At 43.6% G+C, this 18631-nt stretch overlaps 1 protein-coding gene across 1 annotated transcript in view; it reads left to right on the forward strand.

Annotated features, from left to right (window-relative positions):
• Window positions 1-18631, forward strand: part of HYDIN (HYDIN axonemal central pair apparatus protein) — a 3273799-nt gene that overhangs the window by 794935 nt on the left and 2460233 nt on the right. Inside the window, exon 15 of the mRNA XM_069654775.1 lies at window positions 468-568. Coding sequence (XP_069510876.1) covers window positions 468-568 — 101 coding nt within the window. The remainder of the gene's footprint in view (window positions 1-467; window positions 569-18631) is intronic.

Genomic DNA, 18631 nt, shown 5'->3' on the forward strand with positions numbered 1-18631 from the left:
ATTGAGCATGGATGGAAGAGGAGAGGGACCTATGCTTAAACCATTTGTTGGAGACTTGTATATTTATAGAAAGAGCGACGGAGAGAGGGAGGCATACGAACAGTGTCATGTACTGGGCAGCCCAAGGTGCAAAGACTCTTCCTATGGGCTATTAGGTTGTAGAACCAAGTCAAACTCCACTAGGTTCTTAGCACTGTGCCCCATTCCCTCCAACAATGAGAGATTACCTAGATGCTGTAGCTATCACTCTCCTGGAAGTTACTTTCTCTCCCCTCCTAGCCAAAGAGAATCGTGGAAATTAGGTATCTACCAAGGATCTTTCTAATATCTCTTTCTTATACGTAACACTCATCTGTGAACTTCAGCAAATGCAGGGTGTATGTGTGTGTGTTGTACAGCTGTTTTTTTTAAATAAAAATGAAACAATGTTTCAGAGTATTACATTAATTTATTTCCTATTTCTCCAGGTGACGCTGTGCCCTAATCGCGTGAAAAAGTATGAGCTAGCCATAGTTGTGGATGTGGAGGGCATTGGCGATGATGTGTTGGCGCTTCCCATCACTGCAAGGTATATACATTGTCAATTTGATTCACTTGTAGCGGAGAGAAAATGGGAAGAGTTGCGTGCTAGGGTAGCATGTAGGTTGCATGCAGGACTCGTTGGGACAGTCCAGCATGCTGGTTACTTGAGCACAGTTTCCCTTGTCAAAATCAACGAAGTAGCGGTTTATGGTTGTTCACAACATATGGTCTTCCAGGAAATGCCACTATTTCTTTGTCCTTGCCTACTTTCCCCAGTCTTGCTTCTTGGAGTTGACCATTCAAAAGCCTCAAACAGCAGCGCTGCCATAAAATACAGACCAGGTACTATAACATGGTCATGGGGGTACAGGATATACATGATATACAAATATTACTTCTCAACCAAGTGAATTATTCACACATTGGTGAATGAGATCAGTCATGGTGTGAACGATGGGCTGAAACACACGGTAAAGGTTAATAATGGCGTTGAGTGATAGCTAAGCAGTAGCAGATCATATGTTGATTAAATGTTTTATATCAAATGGCACACACATTTTGATGCACAATACATGCCCTGGCTGGCACAGTATCACTAACATATCATTTCTCCAAGCATTGACATTTTTCCAGTAAGGTAAATAGTGGCTCACATACTGTACCAGTTACTGCTTCGGCTATGTGGCACATGTATATATAGGTGGCGCCAGCTTTCCCTTACTTCGCTCCCTTAGACTGGAGTGCCCTACCCCCTTTCATTCAGGGCGTTCCATCGCTCATGGCTTACCGAAAATCCATGAAAACGGCTCTCTTCACCTGATACACACCATAATCACCTGCTGATAAGTTGAAATGTACTTATAAATCGATTATGTACTTTAATGTATCAATGTACAAACGTATGTATATATGCATTTCCCAGCTATACCTACCCTGTAACTAAGCTCCCCGCAAGTAACAGCGCCTCGATGCACATGGGTTGCTGTGCGCTATACAAATGTAATAAATATATATGCGCATGTATAGATCAGTGTTGCTATGGGGGAGCCAACTTTCTCGTGTGCCTATGCTTTAACAGGGATATGATATTCATACAGTGCACTGTTGCAGATCTGGAAGTCCTGAAAAATGTAAAAAAGAACCCTTCAGAACTGCCTGTAAAACCTATGGCTTGTTTTTTTTTCTTTCTTTTTTTTTTACAATGGAATCACTCCAACCGCCCTCTGCACACCCTCTTGAGAGGAATTTGCTTGCTCTTGCTATACACTGTTGGGCCAGTATGTGCAATAAATCTGTTCTGAAATTCAGCTGACCCAACTGGTTGCGTTTGAAGTATGTTTTTAGGATGAATGTTGTTGAAAAAGGTTGTTCTAGACTAGAGAAAGTGTTCCTTTATATAATGAGTTTCTCTTACAGCAGAGTTGGATGATGGGAGACCTTCTAAAGAATTAGCGTGCTTTAGAAGTGTGATATATTATTCAATCAACCAATTGTCTTCTCTAAGTCAAATTTCTTTTGGGGTTGTGCTCTCTGCGACTCACCACTGTTAGTTACAAAGCTGATGGACAGTCCCCTTTTTAACTGAAGATCAGTTAGCCTAGTTAAACTTCAGATGTGCCCAGAATTTTTAAGCAGCAGTTACTGTGGACTGTTTGTGCTTGACCTTTTTATCATTTGCTGGGCAGTTAATGTTACGTTAAACATATAGATAGTCCTTTTTGTCGCGGTCTCAATTGTGGAATTTCTGCCATATTGGTTTTCTTTCAGCAAATGTTGAACTCTAGGCAAATTTCGTTTGTGACACCTGAAAATGTTTTTGCATTCTGACATTGGATCAATTTTCTGCAAGTGAATTGCAGGAAATTCTCCATGTGGAAAGGACCTACCGTACAACTGAGTTTCGTCTGTCTCCAAATACATCTTTGATCAGGTCGCATTTGGATGATGTACTGATTCGAGGGTCTATGAGCCTTGAAACGAATGATAAGGTAGAGCTGGGTAACGAAGTGGCGACCTGTATTTAAGTCTACCAGCCGCCCATAGGGGCTCCCCTCAAAGCTAAAACATGAAGTGCACTAACTCCAAAGGAAAACATGGCTCAAGGAAATTCTTGTAAAATTTGCTAAACCAGCTCACAAACTCCTATCCTGTGGATGGCAGTGTCCAAGATCAGATCCAGTGCACTCCAATAAATCAAAAACAAAGAAGGTACAAAACTTATCGTAGGCTCCCAGGCTCGCCTCAAGAAACTAGACCAAAAATACTAATCCTTTACCATTGATGGCAACATCATAAAAGTCTCCAAGGAGGTTAAAACATTAGGTGTATACCTCGACTCTACCTTATCACTAAAGAAACAAATAAACTCGACCATTTCAGCTACCTCATACACCAATAAATTGATCAATGCCTGTAGGCCTTTCCTCTCCACCCCCAGCTGCCTCACCCTATCGAGAGCGCTGATATTGTCTAAATTAGACTATTGCAACACACTCTACCTAGCCATGACCTCTAACAACCTGAACAAACTCCAGATCCTGCAAAATAATGCATTAAGATGTGCCCTCAACCTCCCGTGCAAGGCACACATATCCACGGTTAGAAAAGAAGTCCACTGGCTCCCGATCCGTGATAGAATCAAGCTAAGAACACTAGTCATCACCCACCAGTGCCTATCACTTACTGCCCCACGCTATCTTTCTGACAAATTCTCTAGAAACTGCCCCATTAGACCCACTAGAACACCTTACCTGCACCAACTAAAGATCCCCAAGTATAACCTAAAAACTGCAGGAGGCTCCAGCTTTCCAGTGCTCGCAGCACAATGTTGGAACACCCTCCCCACTACAATTAGATTGGAAACCGTATTCTGGCCATTCAGAACCATGGTAAAATCATGGCTACTAGCCTGAACACCCAGAATTTCACCGACATGACTGGCTAGCTGCCGCGCTCGACTTATAGCAATGTTTACTCTAGCCATAGCATTTTAGGACCAACCTGTAACCCGGTCCGCACCTGCCACTGTAACTTGCCCTCTGTACATTCTGTTCTCAGTATATTCTACTCCTGTATGTAAACTTTCATAGCCTGAACTAATGTACGCTCTGTCTGTTGTATTTATGATGTTCGTGTAACGATATGTAACTCTGCTGTACACATGATTATGCGCCCAGTTACCTGAGGGTTTGGTTGCGCTTTATAAATAAACAAACTAAACTAAACTAAACAGATCCCCATCATTAACGGAGACACAGGATTTCTCTTTACCTTTTTTTAAAAGAATCGACTTCCAAGATTCTCTGTTGGACATAGGAAAGCTCTACTCATGAGGATGAAGTTGTGGCTAACCAGATGTCTATTTCGCCACCCATTACAGTTCAGAATGACACCTCAGACCAGTAGTATGAAGGCCTGGATTTAGTGGAAATTCTATCTAAACCGTTAGTTGTACATAAAACTTTGGTCCCTTCTCAATGTCAGCTGGCTAGCAACCGGCAAAGATAATGTGCTCAGGATGTATGGAACAGGAACAATCTGCACAACTTTGGGGCCTCTGAAGCCATGAATCACAAGGGTGTTTACCGCATTTTGGGCCTGGAATTTATTTTGACAGCAAATTTCAATATAGTTTTCAATAGGTCAAATGTCTTGGATCTTTTCTCAAACATCCCTTCCATCAGAAATGTATATTCTAGTGACTTAGCATTGATAGTTTCCTGACCCCAAAAGGACTGACCTTGTAGTGTTACTCATTGGATCTAAATTGGTGTTGTATTTGCTGCTCTTTGAAATAAAAGCCCTTCTAACAATGATTTGATTTGATAGTTTATTTATATAGCGCCTATACACAATGTGTTTCAAAGCGCTTAAGTGACACACATGGGCTATGATATGTTTACATTCCAGAAACCATCAGATATGGGTGCCTCCAAGGCAGGGAGAGAACCCAGGGAGGGTATCAATCGTAGAGGGCCCCTGCAGAATGACATTTGTAGAGGATGGTACAGCTAATAAACTCCCTTGCACGGCAGACTGGTAATGGGTCCCAAAGTTCCTAGTTGCAGATAGAACTGAGGGTGGGATTAGGTATCAAGCATAGGAATTTACTATACATATAGTCTTGTGGAATGTGCAAGGCCATAGTCATCTGCTTAGTGCTGGAAAGGACCTAGAACCCATAATCAATTTCAAATCATTACCTTACAGGAGGTCTGGTTAAAGGAGGCTCCATTAATTGATAGATATGAAACATTTATTCAACCTGCACTACAGGGGGCAGGTGGTGCTGATATGCGGGCTTAATTACTGCTGTTAAGAACGAACTAGGTATGGTTAGTAACCAATTGATTACATCTCATCCAGGGGTTCTTGCGGTGGCATTAACAAGAACACTAGACAAACATGGTTCTGATGGGGATTTCCTCATCATTAATCTATATTGGAATCACCAAGCTTCCTAAAATATATTGATTTGGTCAATTGTGTTGCAGAGCTACTTGTGGAATTGTTCAGCAGTGGTAAATCAGAGAATGTGATTATATGTGAGCGACCTAAATTGTCATTATGGTAAAATCATAAGTCGACCAGCCCACAATAACTAGAGTGTGGACCCCAACCAAACTGCTAGGACTCGAAGATGGCGTAATCTTATGTTTGAATGGGAATTCCACTGTCTAAATCTGACATGTTCAAATGATAATGTCCCCAAACACACATGGAAAAGGGACACATCTACCTCTACGCTAGATTATATATATGTTACTCAATCTCTGTTGGATATGTGTAGATGGTTTAAGATTTTTGCTCCTACCGAGAGCAATCATATTTTCCTGGGGAGTGTCTTTTTGGGCTGCAACTTGATCAGGGAAACCGCTTCGGTTTTAAACATGTTGATGAACAATTCTGGCAACAGCCTTATATAGAGACCTAGGACTGTAGAACAATTGAATTATGAACTCTCACATATTTCTAGCACATTAACTTTAGAGGAGAACGTTGATTTATTCTCTGTCCCCTCTTTTTTCTCTTTTCTTTAAGGACAACATTTCCAAATGTTATGAGAACCATCATGTCCACTGCTTTATAGGGAAAAACTGAAAAAACATCTGACAATAGGGTACAAGGGGAAAAAGGGACCCAAGAGGTCAGTTGGGTGCACTAAAAAAAACATAGATCAATTAGCAAAAAGTGACAGTATTTAAGCAATCCCCAAGCCCCAGATGGTTTAGCATGATTCTAACGTGCCTGAACCACAGTAGTTTCCTACCACCTGGGATCTGAAGTACCTCCGTTAGGCCCTCCCATAATTGTGTAAGTGCTTCAGAATTCCCTATTCGTAGCCAGTAGAAAACGGGTTGCAACATAATAGCATATTTAATTTCTATAATGCCAAACTCACATGCTACCGGTGTGGATGGAGCACTCGACAGGAGTCTAAGAAGGGTTTTCAAAAATCTGTTCTCTGCGGTCTGTATGGAGGCACAATCACCATAACCCCACAAATTGGCTCCATACATTACCGCCGTTATTACGTTGGCCCGATTTATCTTCAGGGATATGGAGAGAGCCTCACCCGCCATTGATTTACAAGATTCAGGATTAGCCTACACTGGCTTAACGAAAACTTTTCAACTTAGCTATGCCATTTTAATTTATTAGGAAAAATAACGCCCAAATAGCTGTAGGATTCCACAGCCTCCAACCACTGGTTATTTAAATGGAATCTCAATCCCGTTCGAGGTCTAGACCCGGGCTGATCACATTGCATAATCTTTGTTTTAGAATAATTGATCTGCAGACCTTTCGCAGAACACAGCTTTTCAAAAACGTCTAGCTGTTTCTGTAGCCTTCCCGTAGGTTTGACAACAAAACTGCATCGTCTGCAAACGGGAGACTCCACATATAGCCACCCAGGCTTGGGGCATCCGTCGCAGCTACCTCAAATGTACGGACTAAGATATTAATAAATAAAAACAACAAAGGAGCTAAAACCCATCTCTGTCTAACCCTGATGCCTATGGTGAATGGATCACTGGCCTCTCCAGTCGTCCTCCAGCAAATCCGAGCAGTGTTATCACAATATAACGACTTGATGGTATTGCCAAGGGAAGGGGAAATACCTGACTCATCGAGAACTAGCCATAAAAGATCCCTTGGAACGGTATCAAAGGCAGTTTGCGTGTCCACATGTGCTAAATACAGACTTTGGGAACATAACGACACATACTTCCGACAAATGAGATCCAATTTCATCGTCGGATTGATTTGTGGCAATCCCTAGCCTAAAACCTCCCTGGACATGGGATAGTATGCCTGACAATAGGGTGCAAGGACAAAAAGGACCTAAGAGGTCAGTTGTGTGCACTAAAAAACATTGTGCAACTGGCAAGAAATGAAACTACTTGAGCAGGCCTTCAAAAATTGTCCTTAGGGCTATAAATGAAAACGTTATCAATCAGACCAGGAAAAAAATGCTATAACAAACAACTCTCTTGGGTTTTTTGGAGACCTATAAACGAGTACCCTGGCTATCAAAAGATAACTAAACTCCACACCGGAGTGCCGAAGCGAGACAGGACTCTCAGGTCATATTGAACAGCATGCAGGATGCACATTGCCATCCAACCAGGATCTGAAAATCTGACACCCCTCCCTATCCCTGCCCCCCAATGCCAGACCATTGGCAGTTTTTAGTTTTAGTTCTTCACACTCCATGGACAACCAAGTTCAGCTCAAACATCCATATATACCATGCATGTGACCCATACATGCCATACTAGGCTATCCTTTTGGACCTCGTATAATTTACGTGATACTACAGAAATGTATGGAAATGTAGGACTCCAAAATATTGTACAGTTATAATATTTGACTAAACTGCCTTGACAAAGCACGGACGGGTGAAACTGTTGGCCACGCAGTTGGCAATTGCTCCTTTTGTGATATTTGCCATGAACTGGAGTCAATAACATCATTTTGAAACAGAAGTTTGTACTTATCACTTACTGCGAAAAGAAACAACGGTGCACATCTTTAGGGTTAAATGTAGAAAAGCATGTAGGTTACTTTGAATAAAAATGAATTTACACTTTAGGTGCGGGGTAGGAACTAAGGTTCTGGCACAAGACCCCTACATAAGACAAGAAGAGACGATTCAACCTAGGAATTATCCCGTCCCCTGCTCACTGTCAAAATGTTGGTGAAAGCCAATTACTTAAATGTTAGGAAACCGTATATAGAAATTGTTAGATACATAGAAAGAAAGAAAAAAATTACAAAACACAGCACAGACGTTTTTAGAAAAATATAAGTTTTTGAATATTTTTGAATTAAAAAATACAAAGATGTACAGGCAGAAGCAAACAAAATAGGTTTCTGTGGCGACGTGTTTCGAGGAATAGATCCTCTTCTTCCAAGGCCTGAACGGACTGTTGAGAGGAAATTGAACAAGCGATTCAATCAACTAATTTAATCAATGAAGAATAGCTAAAAATAACTCATTGCAACATAATAATGACCGATTTTCATTGTATAGTACATTGATTAAAGGAATTACAAGTCTAGGATAATCCCAATGCATCTATTGGTGCAGCTGTTTCAGGTAACCTTGTTTGGCAATTAGATACATGTTAGTGAGATGAACAGCCCTAGAATACCAATTTTACATATTGGGGGGGCCTTATAGACAACCCATTGATGGTAGGTAGAAGAATGTACTTACATCTCAATGTCAATGATAGAGGAAAACATATAGAAATGAATAAATAGCCATACTAACATTTGGTGCGGATTCCAGTGAACATATAAACTTATCCAGTGAACTTATCCCCCCGCAGGGACACTTGTTTATATGTTCACTGGAATCCGCAGTCCAAGACAATTTAACAGACATATTGGACCATGGTCCCACTGAAGACCCAGTACTACCTTTTCATGTAGCCTTACAAAACAGGGTGGCCAAGAATTGGCAAACTCCGGATTCTATTCCTCCGGTAAATAAGTCCCTCACAGAAAAATACCCCCCAGCCAGTAGCGACCTCGGCTATCTGTCAAAACATCCAACTCCCGAGAGTCTGGTTATACAGGTAGCCACAGATTCCAACAAACTTGCGTACCCGTCTATCCCTCCAGACAGGGATGATAAGCGTGGGGATGGTTGGGCACGGAAGGTATTTTCAGCCGGGAGCATGGCATTAAAATCTGCCAACTCCACCTGTGCCTTGGCAAAATTTTCGTACACACTGTGGGAGTGCATCGCAATGGCGGGGGAGCACATACCAGAAGGGGAAGAAAGGGAAGGTTTCCTAGCCATCGTTAGAGATGGAAAGGAAGCCATGCAGGAATCCCTTCAATCTGGATTGGACACGGCTGATAGTGTAAGCAGGTCCATGGGCACTAGCACAGTAATGCGCAGGTTTGCGTGGTTACGGAAGTCGGGTTTTGCACCGGATGTACAGAACCGCCTTCTGAACATGCCTTTTGACGGGTCTCACCCTTTTGGCAACAAAGCTGATGAGAGCCTTGAGAGGTTGCAGACCTCAAAAGCAGCGTCCAAATCTTTAGGAGCTGCTATTAGGCAACCTCAGCCTTTTCGTGCGCGAGGGCAATCATGGAGGGCATGATCCTATCGTTATTACACCTCTTATGGGAAGACGAGAGAAATGGCCAGTTAAAGGGGCCAAAGAAAGGCCACTCGTGGTGGACAAGGAAAATGTGCTAAGCCAGCTCCAGCTGCAGCCTCTTTGCCATCAGCGGCTGCAACATCCGCCACAAAACCACTTTGAGGACTTGCACCACAAAACACCTGTAGGAGGCAGGCTGTCGCAGCAACTGCAAGAATGGCGAGCCATTACTTCAGATGTTTGGGCTCTAGAAATAATAGCCCAAGGCTACTGCCTTCCTTTTCTAAAGCAACCTCAAAGCAATCCACCAGGGAGACACCTGTTGAAATCTTCAAACCCGCTCCTACAGCAGGAAGTTCTAACCCTGCTGGAGAAAGGTGCTATAGAACCAGTACCTGCAGCGGAGAGGAACAAGGGATGGTGCTCCCCGTATTTTTTTGATCCCCAAAAAGGACGGAGGACTGAGATCCATCTTTGACTTAAGAAACTTGAACAAGTTCCTCAGGAAAGACCAATTCAAGATGGTTACCCTTTCTCGGATCCTTCAGGCCCTTCAACTCCAGGACTGGTTGGTGTCATTGGACCTCCAGGATGCTTATTTTCATGTGCCGATTCATCTCAAACACAGGAAATACTTGAGGTTCGTAGTTGGCGACTCATACTATCAGTTTCGAGTCCTGCCATTCGGCTTGACTTCCGCCCGAGGGTCTTCACCAAGTTAATGGTAGTGGTGGCAGCGCACCTCAGGAGAGGGGGGGGGTTCATGTCTACCCCTACCTGGACGATTGGTTGATCAGAGCGCGCTCTGCCGAGCAAGCACTGGATCATCTGAAAGTCACCTGCCACTTCCTCCACAAACTGGGCTTCTCCCTCATTTTCAAGAAGTCTCAAATGACACCTTCCCAACAGCTTCAGTACATAGGAGCTGTACTAGACACATCCTTGGGAAAGAGCTTGCCTCCCAAGACGAGGGCTCAAGACATTCTTCAGATAGTTTCCAAATTCCAAAATGCCCAAAATCTCCAAGCTTACGACTTTTTAAGGTTGCTCGGCCTCATGGCATCCTGCATCTTTCTGGTGCCAAAGGCACGCTTGAGGATGAGATCCCTTCAATGGGCCCTAAAGACTCAGTGGTCCCAGTTCTTGGGTCAAATGACGGATCTTCAGATTCCGAACAAGGTCAGACAAGACCTTCTATGGTGGACCTGTACAGAGAGCATCCTAAAAGGAGAACCTTTTTGGCAACCATGGCCGGAGATCACAGTAGTGACGGACGCCTCACTCCTGGGTTGGGGAGCTCATGCCAACGATTTGACAATCAACGGTCATTGGTCTCCATCGGAGTCCAAACTACATATCAACCTTTTAGAGCTGAGGGCAATCAGACTAGCGCTGAAGGCCTTCCTGCCATCTGTCAGGGGAAAGAATGTCCTGATAATGACGGACAACACAGTGGCCATGCACTACCTAAACAAAAGAGAAGGTGTGGGGTCACTACCCGTGTGCAGAGAGGCAATGCAGCTCTGGTATTGGGCGATTCAGGAGGGAATCTCTTTAAAGGCAATTCATGTAGCCGTGGAAGAGAATATGACGGCAGATGCTCTGAGCAGGCAGAGCATGGTGTCCCACAAATGGGAACTGGCTCAGGAAGTCATTCAAGAGATCTTCGCCCTTTGGGGAAACCCTCAGGTAGACCTATTCGCAACCAGTACCAAAGGTATTGCTCAAGATAATTTCCCCCGAGAGGAGCCCTGGGGGACGCGTTCGTGGTGGATTGGAATTTCCCACTATTGTACGCGTTCCCACCGATTCCCGTCATTCCTCAGGTCATCAGGAGGCTGAGACGCTTCGGAAACCGCATGATCCTAATTGCCCCGGGTTGGGTCAGGAGAACATGGTATCCGGACCTTCTAGATATGTCCATCTGTCCTCCAGTATGTCTTCCTCAGAGAGAGAACCTTCTCTCTCAAATGGAAGGTCAGGTTCTCCACCCAGAGGTCAGAACACTCAACCTTCATGCTTGGTATCTGAAAGGCTGAGATACAGGGATTGGAACCTTCCAGATGATGTTATGGAGGTGTTGCTTTCGGCAAGAAGGCCAGCAACAAAGTCTCTATACCGTTGCCGTTGGAAAAGGTTTTGCAACTGGTGCAGGGAAAAGAATGTCGATCCTTTTCTATGTTCTATTCCGGAAGTACTATCTTTCCTTCTGAACCTAGCACATAGAGGTCTGAATATCGGAACAATAAAAGGTTACCTTGCAGCGCTTTCCATTTTCAAGCGCTCATTGGAAGAATGCTCCTACTTCAAAATTCCTTTGATAACACAATTCTTAAAAGGTCTCACTAATGTGTTTCCTCCTCATCCATTTCAAGTACCAATTTGGGATCTAAATTTAGTCCTAAAATTCTTAATGTGTGCCCCTTTTGAGCCTATGCACACGTGTCCATTAAGATTACTAACATGGAAAACGGCCTTTTTAGTTGCTCTAACATCGGCAAGAAGAGTGAGCGAATTGCAGGCACTGTCTTCTGGGCCACCCTATACTGTGTTCCGTAAGGGCAGGGTTGTATTGATGGTTAAACCATCATTTTTACCAAAAGTAATATCTGATTTTCATTTAAGTCAGAAAATTGTTTTACCCTCATTCTATCCTCCACCTCATCCTTCTAAGGAGGAAGAAAGATTACACAGACTGGATCCAAAAAGAGCTTTAAGCTTTTACATCTCTAGACTTTCTAGGCTTAGAGTGGACAACCAGTTGTTTATAGGCTACACAGGAAGGAAACTGGGTCGATCAGCAACAAAACAGACAATTTCACGCTGGATTGTACTTTGCATTTCAGAATGCTACAGACTAGGACAAAAAGACCCACCAGAAGGGTTGAGGGCTCATTCCACCAGAGGCATTGCCTCTTCTACGGCCCTTCAAAGAGGTGTCCCAATAAGGTCCATTTGCGAAGCAGCAACTTGGTCTTCACTTCACACCTTCTCAAAATTCTATAGCCTGGATGCTTCCCAGTCTAGGGAGCTGACTTTTGGAAAAGCAGTGCTTTATTCCGCCATCCAAAGGCATTGATAAAAAAAAATAATAAAAAAAGAAATCTGACCCCTCCTCCAGAGAAAGTAACAAAATACTGCTTTGGGAGTCTATCTAACATGAGGAATACTTTGGAGGACACAATCCACTCAAAGAACAAGTTACTTACCAACTGGTAACGTTCTTTCGATTGGATGTTCCTCCAACGTATTCCTCATCGCCCTCCCAACCTACCCCTCTGTTGATTTTTCCGGGTTATTGCCATCTCAAATCTCGCAAGGATGATACCTGTTTGCCGGCACAATCTACACAGTACAAGATCACAGGCAAAAAAAGGGGGAAAAACAGAACTGAGGTCAATGGGCGCCACGTGTTCTATTTATACACCCGATGACGTCACCCTCGACGGAGCCCGTCTAGGGACCATCGACTCGACGACATCGACGCTCGGCGCCCTCTGCCGAAAGAATTTCCGAAGAGCAGCAAAGCTGGATGGAATACATCTAAGATGAGGAATATGTTGGAGGAACATCCAATCGAAAGAACGTTACCAGTTGGTAAGTAACTTGTTCTTCTGTGCTCGGGCGCATCATCAGTATAAATACCACACACTGCACTGTTGCCTCAGTTCTGTTTCTCTGCATGCACAGCACGCTTCGGAACAGTTCGACTCGCCTCAGCAATTCTTACTTCCTACTGCGTAGTTACTATTTCTTTGAATATGTTTACTCCAAAGAGTGGGTTTAAGAGCTATATGAATTCAAAGATGTCTATCGCAGATCCCCACAGGATATGCCGCTGGTATCTCGGTAAGGAGCATGAAGTCGACGATTGTGGCTCTAATCTGGCCTAGGTTGGTCGGTATCAAAATCCCTGTCCTCTACTCCCTCAAAGAGAAAATCCTCCGAAGATAGGAGTTTAAGGGATAAATCACACCAGAGGCCTAAAAACTCTCCAAACATTCTAAGTGGTCCAGGTAAAGTAGCGATTTGCGTCACTCTTCGTCTTCTTGCAGAAAATCTAAAAAGAAATGCCATCGTTTTTGGTCATTCGAATCCTCACCCGATAAGAGACGGCTATGTTTCCCAGACAGATCTGCCCAGCAGCAGATTTGGAAGAGTTCTGTCATAAGATGATGGATGTCCTTTTCAAAAGCAGCCCCCCTGCCTCCTCCCATAAAAGAGTCAAGAAAGGCTACCGATCCCACTGCACCTTCAAAAGCAGACAGGGAATGATCAAAGGATTTGACCCACGTGCCCAAAAGCCCAGATCTGAAATCCTGTATGATGCCTACTCAAGTGGTGTCAACATTGTTGACCGGAGAGTGCATCTAAGCCAAAACCTTTGACATCTTCAGTATCGAAGAGCTTAACGTCAACCATCTATGCCATCCTCGGATCCATCTTTAAGTTTTAAGCCTTTGTCGAAGAAATACATTTTTTTTAAAACATTTTTATTGGTTTAAATTAAACCTTTAAAATGTTTGCTTAAGTTGACACAAAACAATACATTACACAGTAACATTGTCAACTACCCCCTTCAACATCCCCCTCCCTCATTGCCGCAGAAGTACATGTCCATTATCCTTTTTTTTATGTCCTTTAACGCATATACATCCTTAGGCCAGCCGTCTCAGGCTAGTTCATCTTAGCATTTAGTCTCTCCTCAATGACGGCAAGGAAGGAGGTCAAAGGTAGGATTAGTTTCATGTCTGAGCCATTCCACATATACCTCCACCATTCATCATCACATACCGACTGGTGTGCAATATACCAGCCTCCCAAGTGGATTGATCGTATGTCCTTCAATGCTGTGCAGAAAAGCACTAGGTGTTTTAGAGATTCCGGCTCCGTTCCACATAACCGACACATCGTAGATGAATCCACGTTTCCCGCCCAATGACTGGTTCTATCCTTTCTTTTCATTGCATTGAGGCGGAATAGCATGAATGATCTTCTTGCTTTCAGGGACGGAAAGCGACTCAAGTATGGTTGAAGGATACCGTAGCCTCTTGCTTCCCCCGGAGAGTTTTTCATCGCATGGGCTTCGTTGCGCTCATAGCATGTATTTATCCAGTCAAGGCGCCATATTGACACCTTGGCTGCTGTTGGATTTATGAGGAGGGTTTCCAAGTTGATATTATAGACCTTTAACAGGTCTTCGCATCGTCTTACCCATTGCGCAAGCAAGTCTGAACCTTTAGATGAAGCGTTATGTAAAATCTCAAATACATTTTTAGAGTCGTTGGGATTCATTTTTTAAGATTAGGCCATTGTATCTTTTGGGTACAAATGTTTTGGCGTGCCCAATGTCCCTGAGGAACTCATTTGTGAGGAATCTCGTTTAGAGGACTATGCTACATGCCTTAAGGAAGCCGGTGGCTTAGATACTGCTTCAGAAGTGGAGTTTGCTTCATCTGACACAGCTGCTCATCCAAGTGCTTCATACAGGACAGTGATGAAGCGAGTCACTGAGTATTTGGGTTGGGGACGTCCTACAGCAGACACAGTGCAGGATGACCTTACGGATATCCTTGATAAATGTCCACCCAAAGAACCTGTATTGCCTTTACATTCTGCACTTAAACACCATTTGGGAAAATTGGCAGAAACCCAATACCATTCCGGCAGTCAAGGAGTTGTGTAGGAAGTATAGACCATCAGCTGTTGATCATTAATTTCTCTCCAGGCACCCTACTCCTGAATGTTAAGTGGTACAGACAGCTAATTCCACTTCTAAAACAGCTGCATAGCCTTAAATCCTACCTGACAGGGATGACATGCTGGTAAAAATGGTGTTCTTTGCTGGGAGTATAGCACTGAAGGCCATTAATGAGTCTTGTACATTAGCAAAGTACACATTCACTTTATGGAATGTAGTTGCCCAAGCAGCCAACAACATTCCTGAAGTGGAGCTGAGGGATGGCTTCAACAGCATTATTAATGATGGTAAGGAAGCAGCATGCCAACCTCTTCAATCTGGTTTAGATGCATCAGACTGTGTTGGCCGCACTATGGGATTGAGTGCAGTCATGAGGAGGTTTGCATGGCTATGCAAATCTATATTGACTTCATTGTCCAGTCTAGACTTCTGAACATGCCCTTTAATGGGTCAAACCTCTTTGGGGCAAAGGCTGATGACCGCTTAGAGAAGCTCTGGTGAAGGTGAAACATCCTTGGGGGCAGCTATCTGTCAGACTCAACAGCAGCACCCACCCTCTCAAAGTTGGTGAGGATGGCCTTTGTTTCTACTCTTCCTTTGGACAAAGGGGTAGAGGCCAGGAGATTTCAACGTGGCTCGAGAGGTTGTGGAGGAAGAACTGCTCAGGCAGTCCACCTCCCCATTACCCTCTGCCACAGCCCCAAACTCACTCTGAGTGCTTAACTCCCAAGACTCTGGTGGGAGGCAAGTCCACTCAGCAACTAGAAAAATGGCAGTACATTACTTCAGATGCTTGGGCGCGGCAGGCAGTAGCACAATTGTACTGTCTGGGGGAGGCATTTGTAGTGGACAGGGAATTTCCACTGCTGTATGTGTTCCCACCAGTCCCTTTCATTCCTCATGTCATCAGGAGGTTGAGGAAGTTTGGGAAGTCCATGAACCCGATTTGGCCAGAAAGACATGGTACCCAGAACTTCTAGGCTTGTCCATCTGCCCTCCATCACGTCTTCCCCAGAGAGCGAGCCTGCTCGGTCTTCTTCACCAAGAAATCAGAACTCTAAACCTTCACGCCTGGTTTCTGAGAGGTTGATTAAAAAATGGGGACCTCCCAGAAGACATTATAGAGCTGTTGCTTTCGGCCAGAAGATCAGCAACAAAAGCACTATACTCCTGCAGTTGGAACAACTTTTTCTGGTGTAGAGCTAAAGATATTGCTCCTTTCCCTTATGATAAACCGGCAATGCTTTCTTTTTTGCTGCACTTGGCCCACCAGAGGATGCAGGTGGTGTTTTTATCTTCAAAGGCATGCCAGAGCAAGACTCTTATTTTAAGAAACCCATTGTCATACAGTTTCTCAAGGAACTGACAACTATTTTCCCACCAGTCACTTTCGTGGTCCCGGTTTGGGATCTGAACTTGGTATTCACATGGTTGATCAGAGCTCCATTTGAACCTTTTTTCTGTCTACTCAGGTTATTAACCTTCAAGAAAAACTTTCTAGCGGCCATGACTTCTGCTTGCAAAGTAAGTGAGGTACAGGCTTGATCATGTAAACCTCCTTTCACTATGTTTTCCAAGGAGAAGGGAGTCTTGAGGGTTCGCCCCTCCTTCCTTTCCAAGGTGGTGTCCAAATTTCCTCTCACACAAAATATTACCTTGCCAGAATTGTTTCCACCCCCTGAACCTTCCAAGGAGGACGAGAGGTTGCACAGACTTTTGCCAGACTGGCAAAAGTCAGGCAAGACAATCAACTCTTTGTTGGTTACACTGGACACAATGGGTCAAACCGTGACTAAGCAGACCTTATCACGCTGGATCATTCGGTGTATTTCTGAATGTTATTGTTTGGCTGGGAAAGATGTCCCTGAAAATTGAAGGGTACATTTCACCAGAAGAGTGGCAACCACTTTATCTCTGCAGAGAGGTGTACGGGTGCAGGACATTTGTAATGCTGCAACTTGGTCTTCGATACACACCTTCTCAAAACATACTATACAGACACCTTGTCTGGTCAGAATGGCAGGTTTGGGAAAGCTGTTTTACACAATATAAACCAGTAAAATAATCCAATTGTCTTGCCTTCTTATCTTACTGCTATGAGAGTCTATCAAAGATGAGGAATCTGTGGGAGGACCCAATCCATTCGAAGAACAAATTGCTTAACCCTGGCAATGTTCTTCCCACAGATTACTCAACTCCCTCCCAGCCTACCCCTCGGACTGTGGGTAAAATACTTCTCTCTCAACACCCATGCGGGTTTATGTATACTCAAGTCGGCTGTGCGAACGAGGGAAAACCTAGAACTGAGGCAAAGGGTGCAGTGCGTGCTATTTATACCAGCGTCAACATCTCATCCGAGTGCTGGAATGCAAGCTGCCGAGGGGCATCAACCCGACGGCTCACATTGGTTTCTGTTATCGAAAAATGTCCCAAACTGCAAGCAGGATATTGGTATATCAGATGAGGAACATCCATTAGAAAGAACATTACCAAGGGTAAATAAAATGTTTGTCTATAGCAGCGGGCCCTGATGGACTGTCAAACTATGTCCTCAAGTGAGATTGTACATTTTGGGCTGCCATTCCTTTCACATTATTGTGGAATATACTTAAAACAAAGTGCATCCCGGTGTCTTGGAAAGCTTCCTTCTTCACACCAATCTTAAATAAGGGTGATAGTATGTCACCTCTCAACTACTGTCCGATAGCCCTTTTGGGCTTAGGAAGTACAATCTCTTCTCCAGTTTTACTCTGGACCCTAAGTCATGGAACATTGATTCCGATAGATTGGATGAAAAACCAAGCTGGTTTTCGTCAGGCTCTGGGTACCCAATTAACAAATTCCTGCTCTCACTACTATTGAAGATTAGGGGCAATGAGAAGATCTTATTATACATAGCCTTTATAGATCTCTCCTCTGCCTGCAACAGGGTGAATAGGCACATTCTTTTGAATAAAATAAAAAAAACTGGAAAGTCCCAGAATCTATCTTGGAAATCTTAATTGCCATCATTACAGACACTAATGTTAAAGTCTGTATGGATGGGAACAGTCACATGTCTTGACTGCTAACACATATAGTTGGCTCCGTCAAGGATGTGTGCTAGCTCTGGCACTTTTTAAACTTTAAATGTCGGACTGGGGTGACCACCTTAGAATAAGCTAGAGCTTCTCTTCCACGTGTGAGTGCTTTGGTGGTTTATTTTCGTGCCTACACTGATGACCTGGTTATACTAGATCAGACCCCTCTAGACCTTTAACGTAGTTTGGATGCCTTGGCAACCTATATGAGGTATCATGAATCGTCCATCAATACCGATAAATCTAAAGTTATGATCTGCACCAACAAAAGGAAGAAACTATACTACAACTGGAAGATCGGTTGGAAGCGATGGGCATTGTAGACCAATACACATGCTTAGGATTTACCATATACAATTGTCCTCAATAAGATGCACACTTTGATGAACTAAAAAAGAAATGTGTGGTATGCATAGCACAGATGAAAAGGCTAAACTACAAATATGGCTTATTCTTTTCTCCCCATAGTGAAATACTATAGAGCAATGGTCATTCTGGCATTGCTCTATTATACAGAGATCCTTTTTAATACCAAGGATTTGGAGTGGCATAAATTGGAACGGCTTATCTGGTGCAAATTACAGGGTCTGCCGAATTGTGTTCTGGGTTCCATCATTGGATATGAATTTGGCCTTCTCTCTGTTGCATCTTTGATTGCATGGTGAACGCTTGCATTTTATAGGAAAATCCTGGACCCACCCAAA

Source organism: Ambystoma mexicanum, chromosome 1p (genome assembly GCF_040938575.1).
Source record: "Ambystoma mexicanum isolate Mex_15411 chromosome 1p, UKY_AmexF1_1, whole genome shotgun sequence".
NCBI lineage: Eukaryota > Metazoa > Chordata > Amphibia > Caudata > Ambystomatidae > Ambystoma > Ambystoma mexicanum.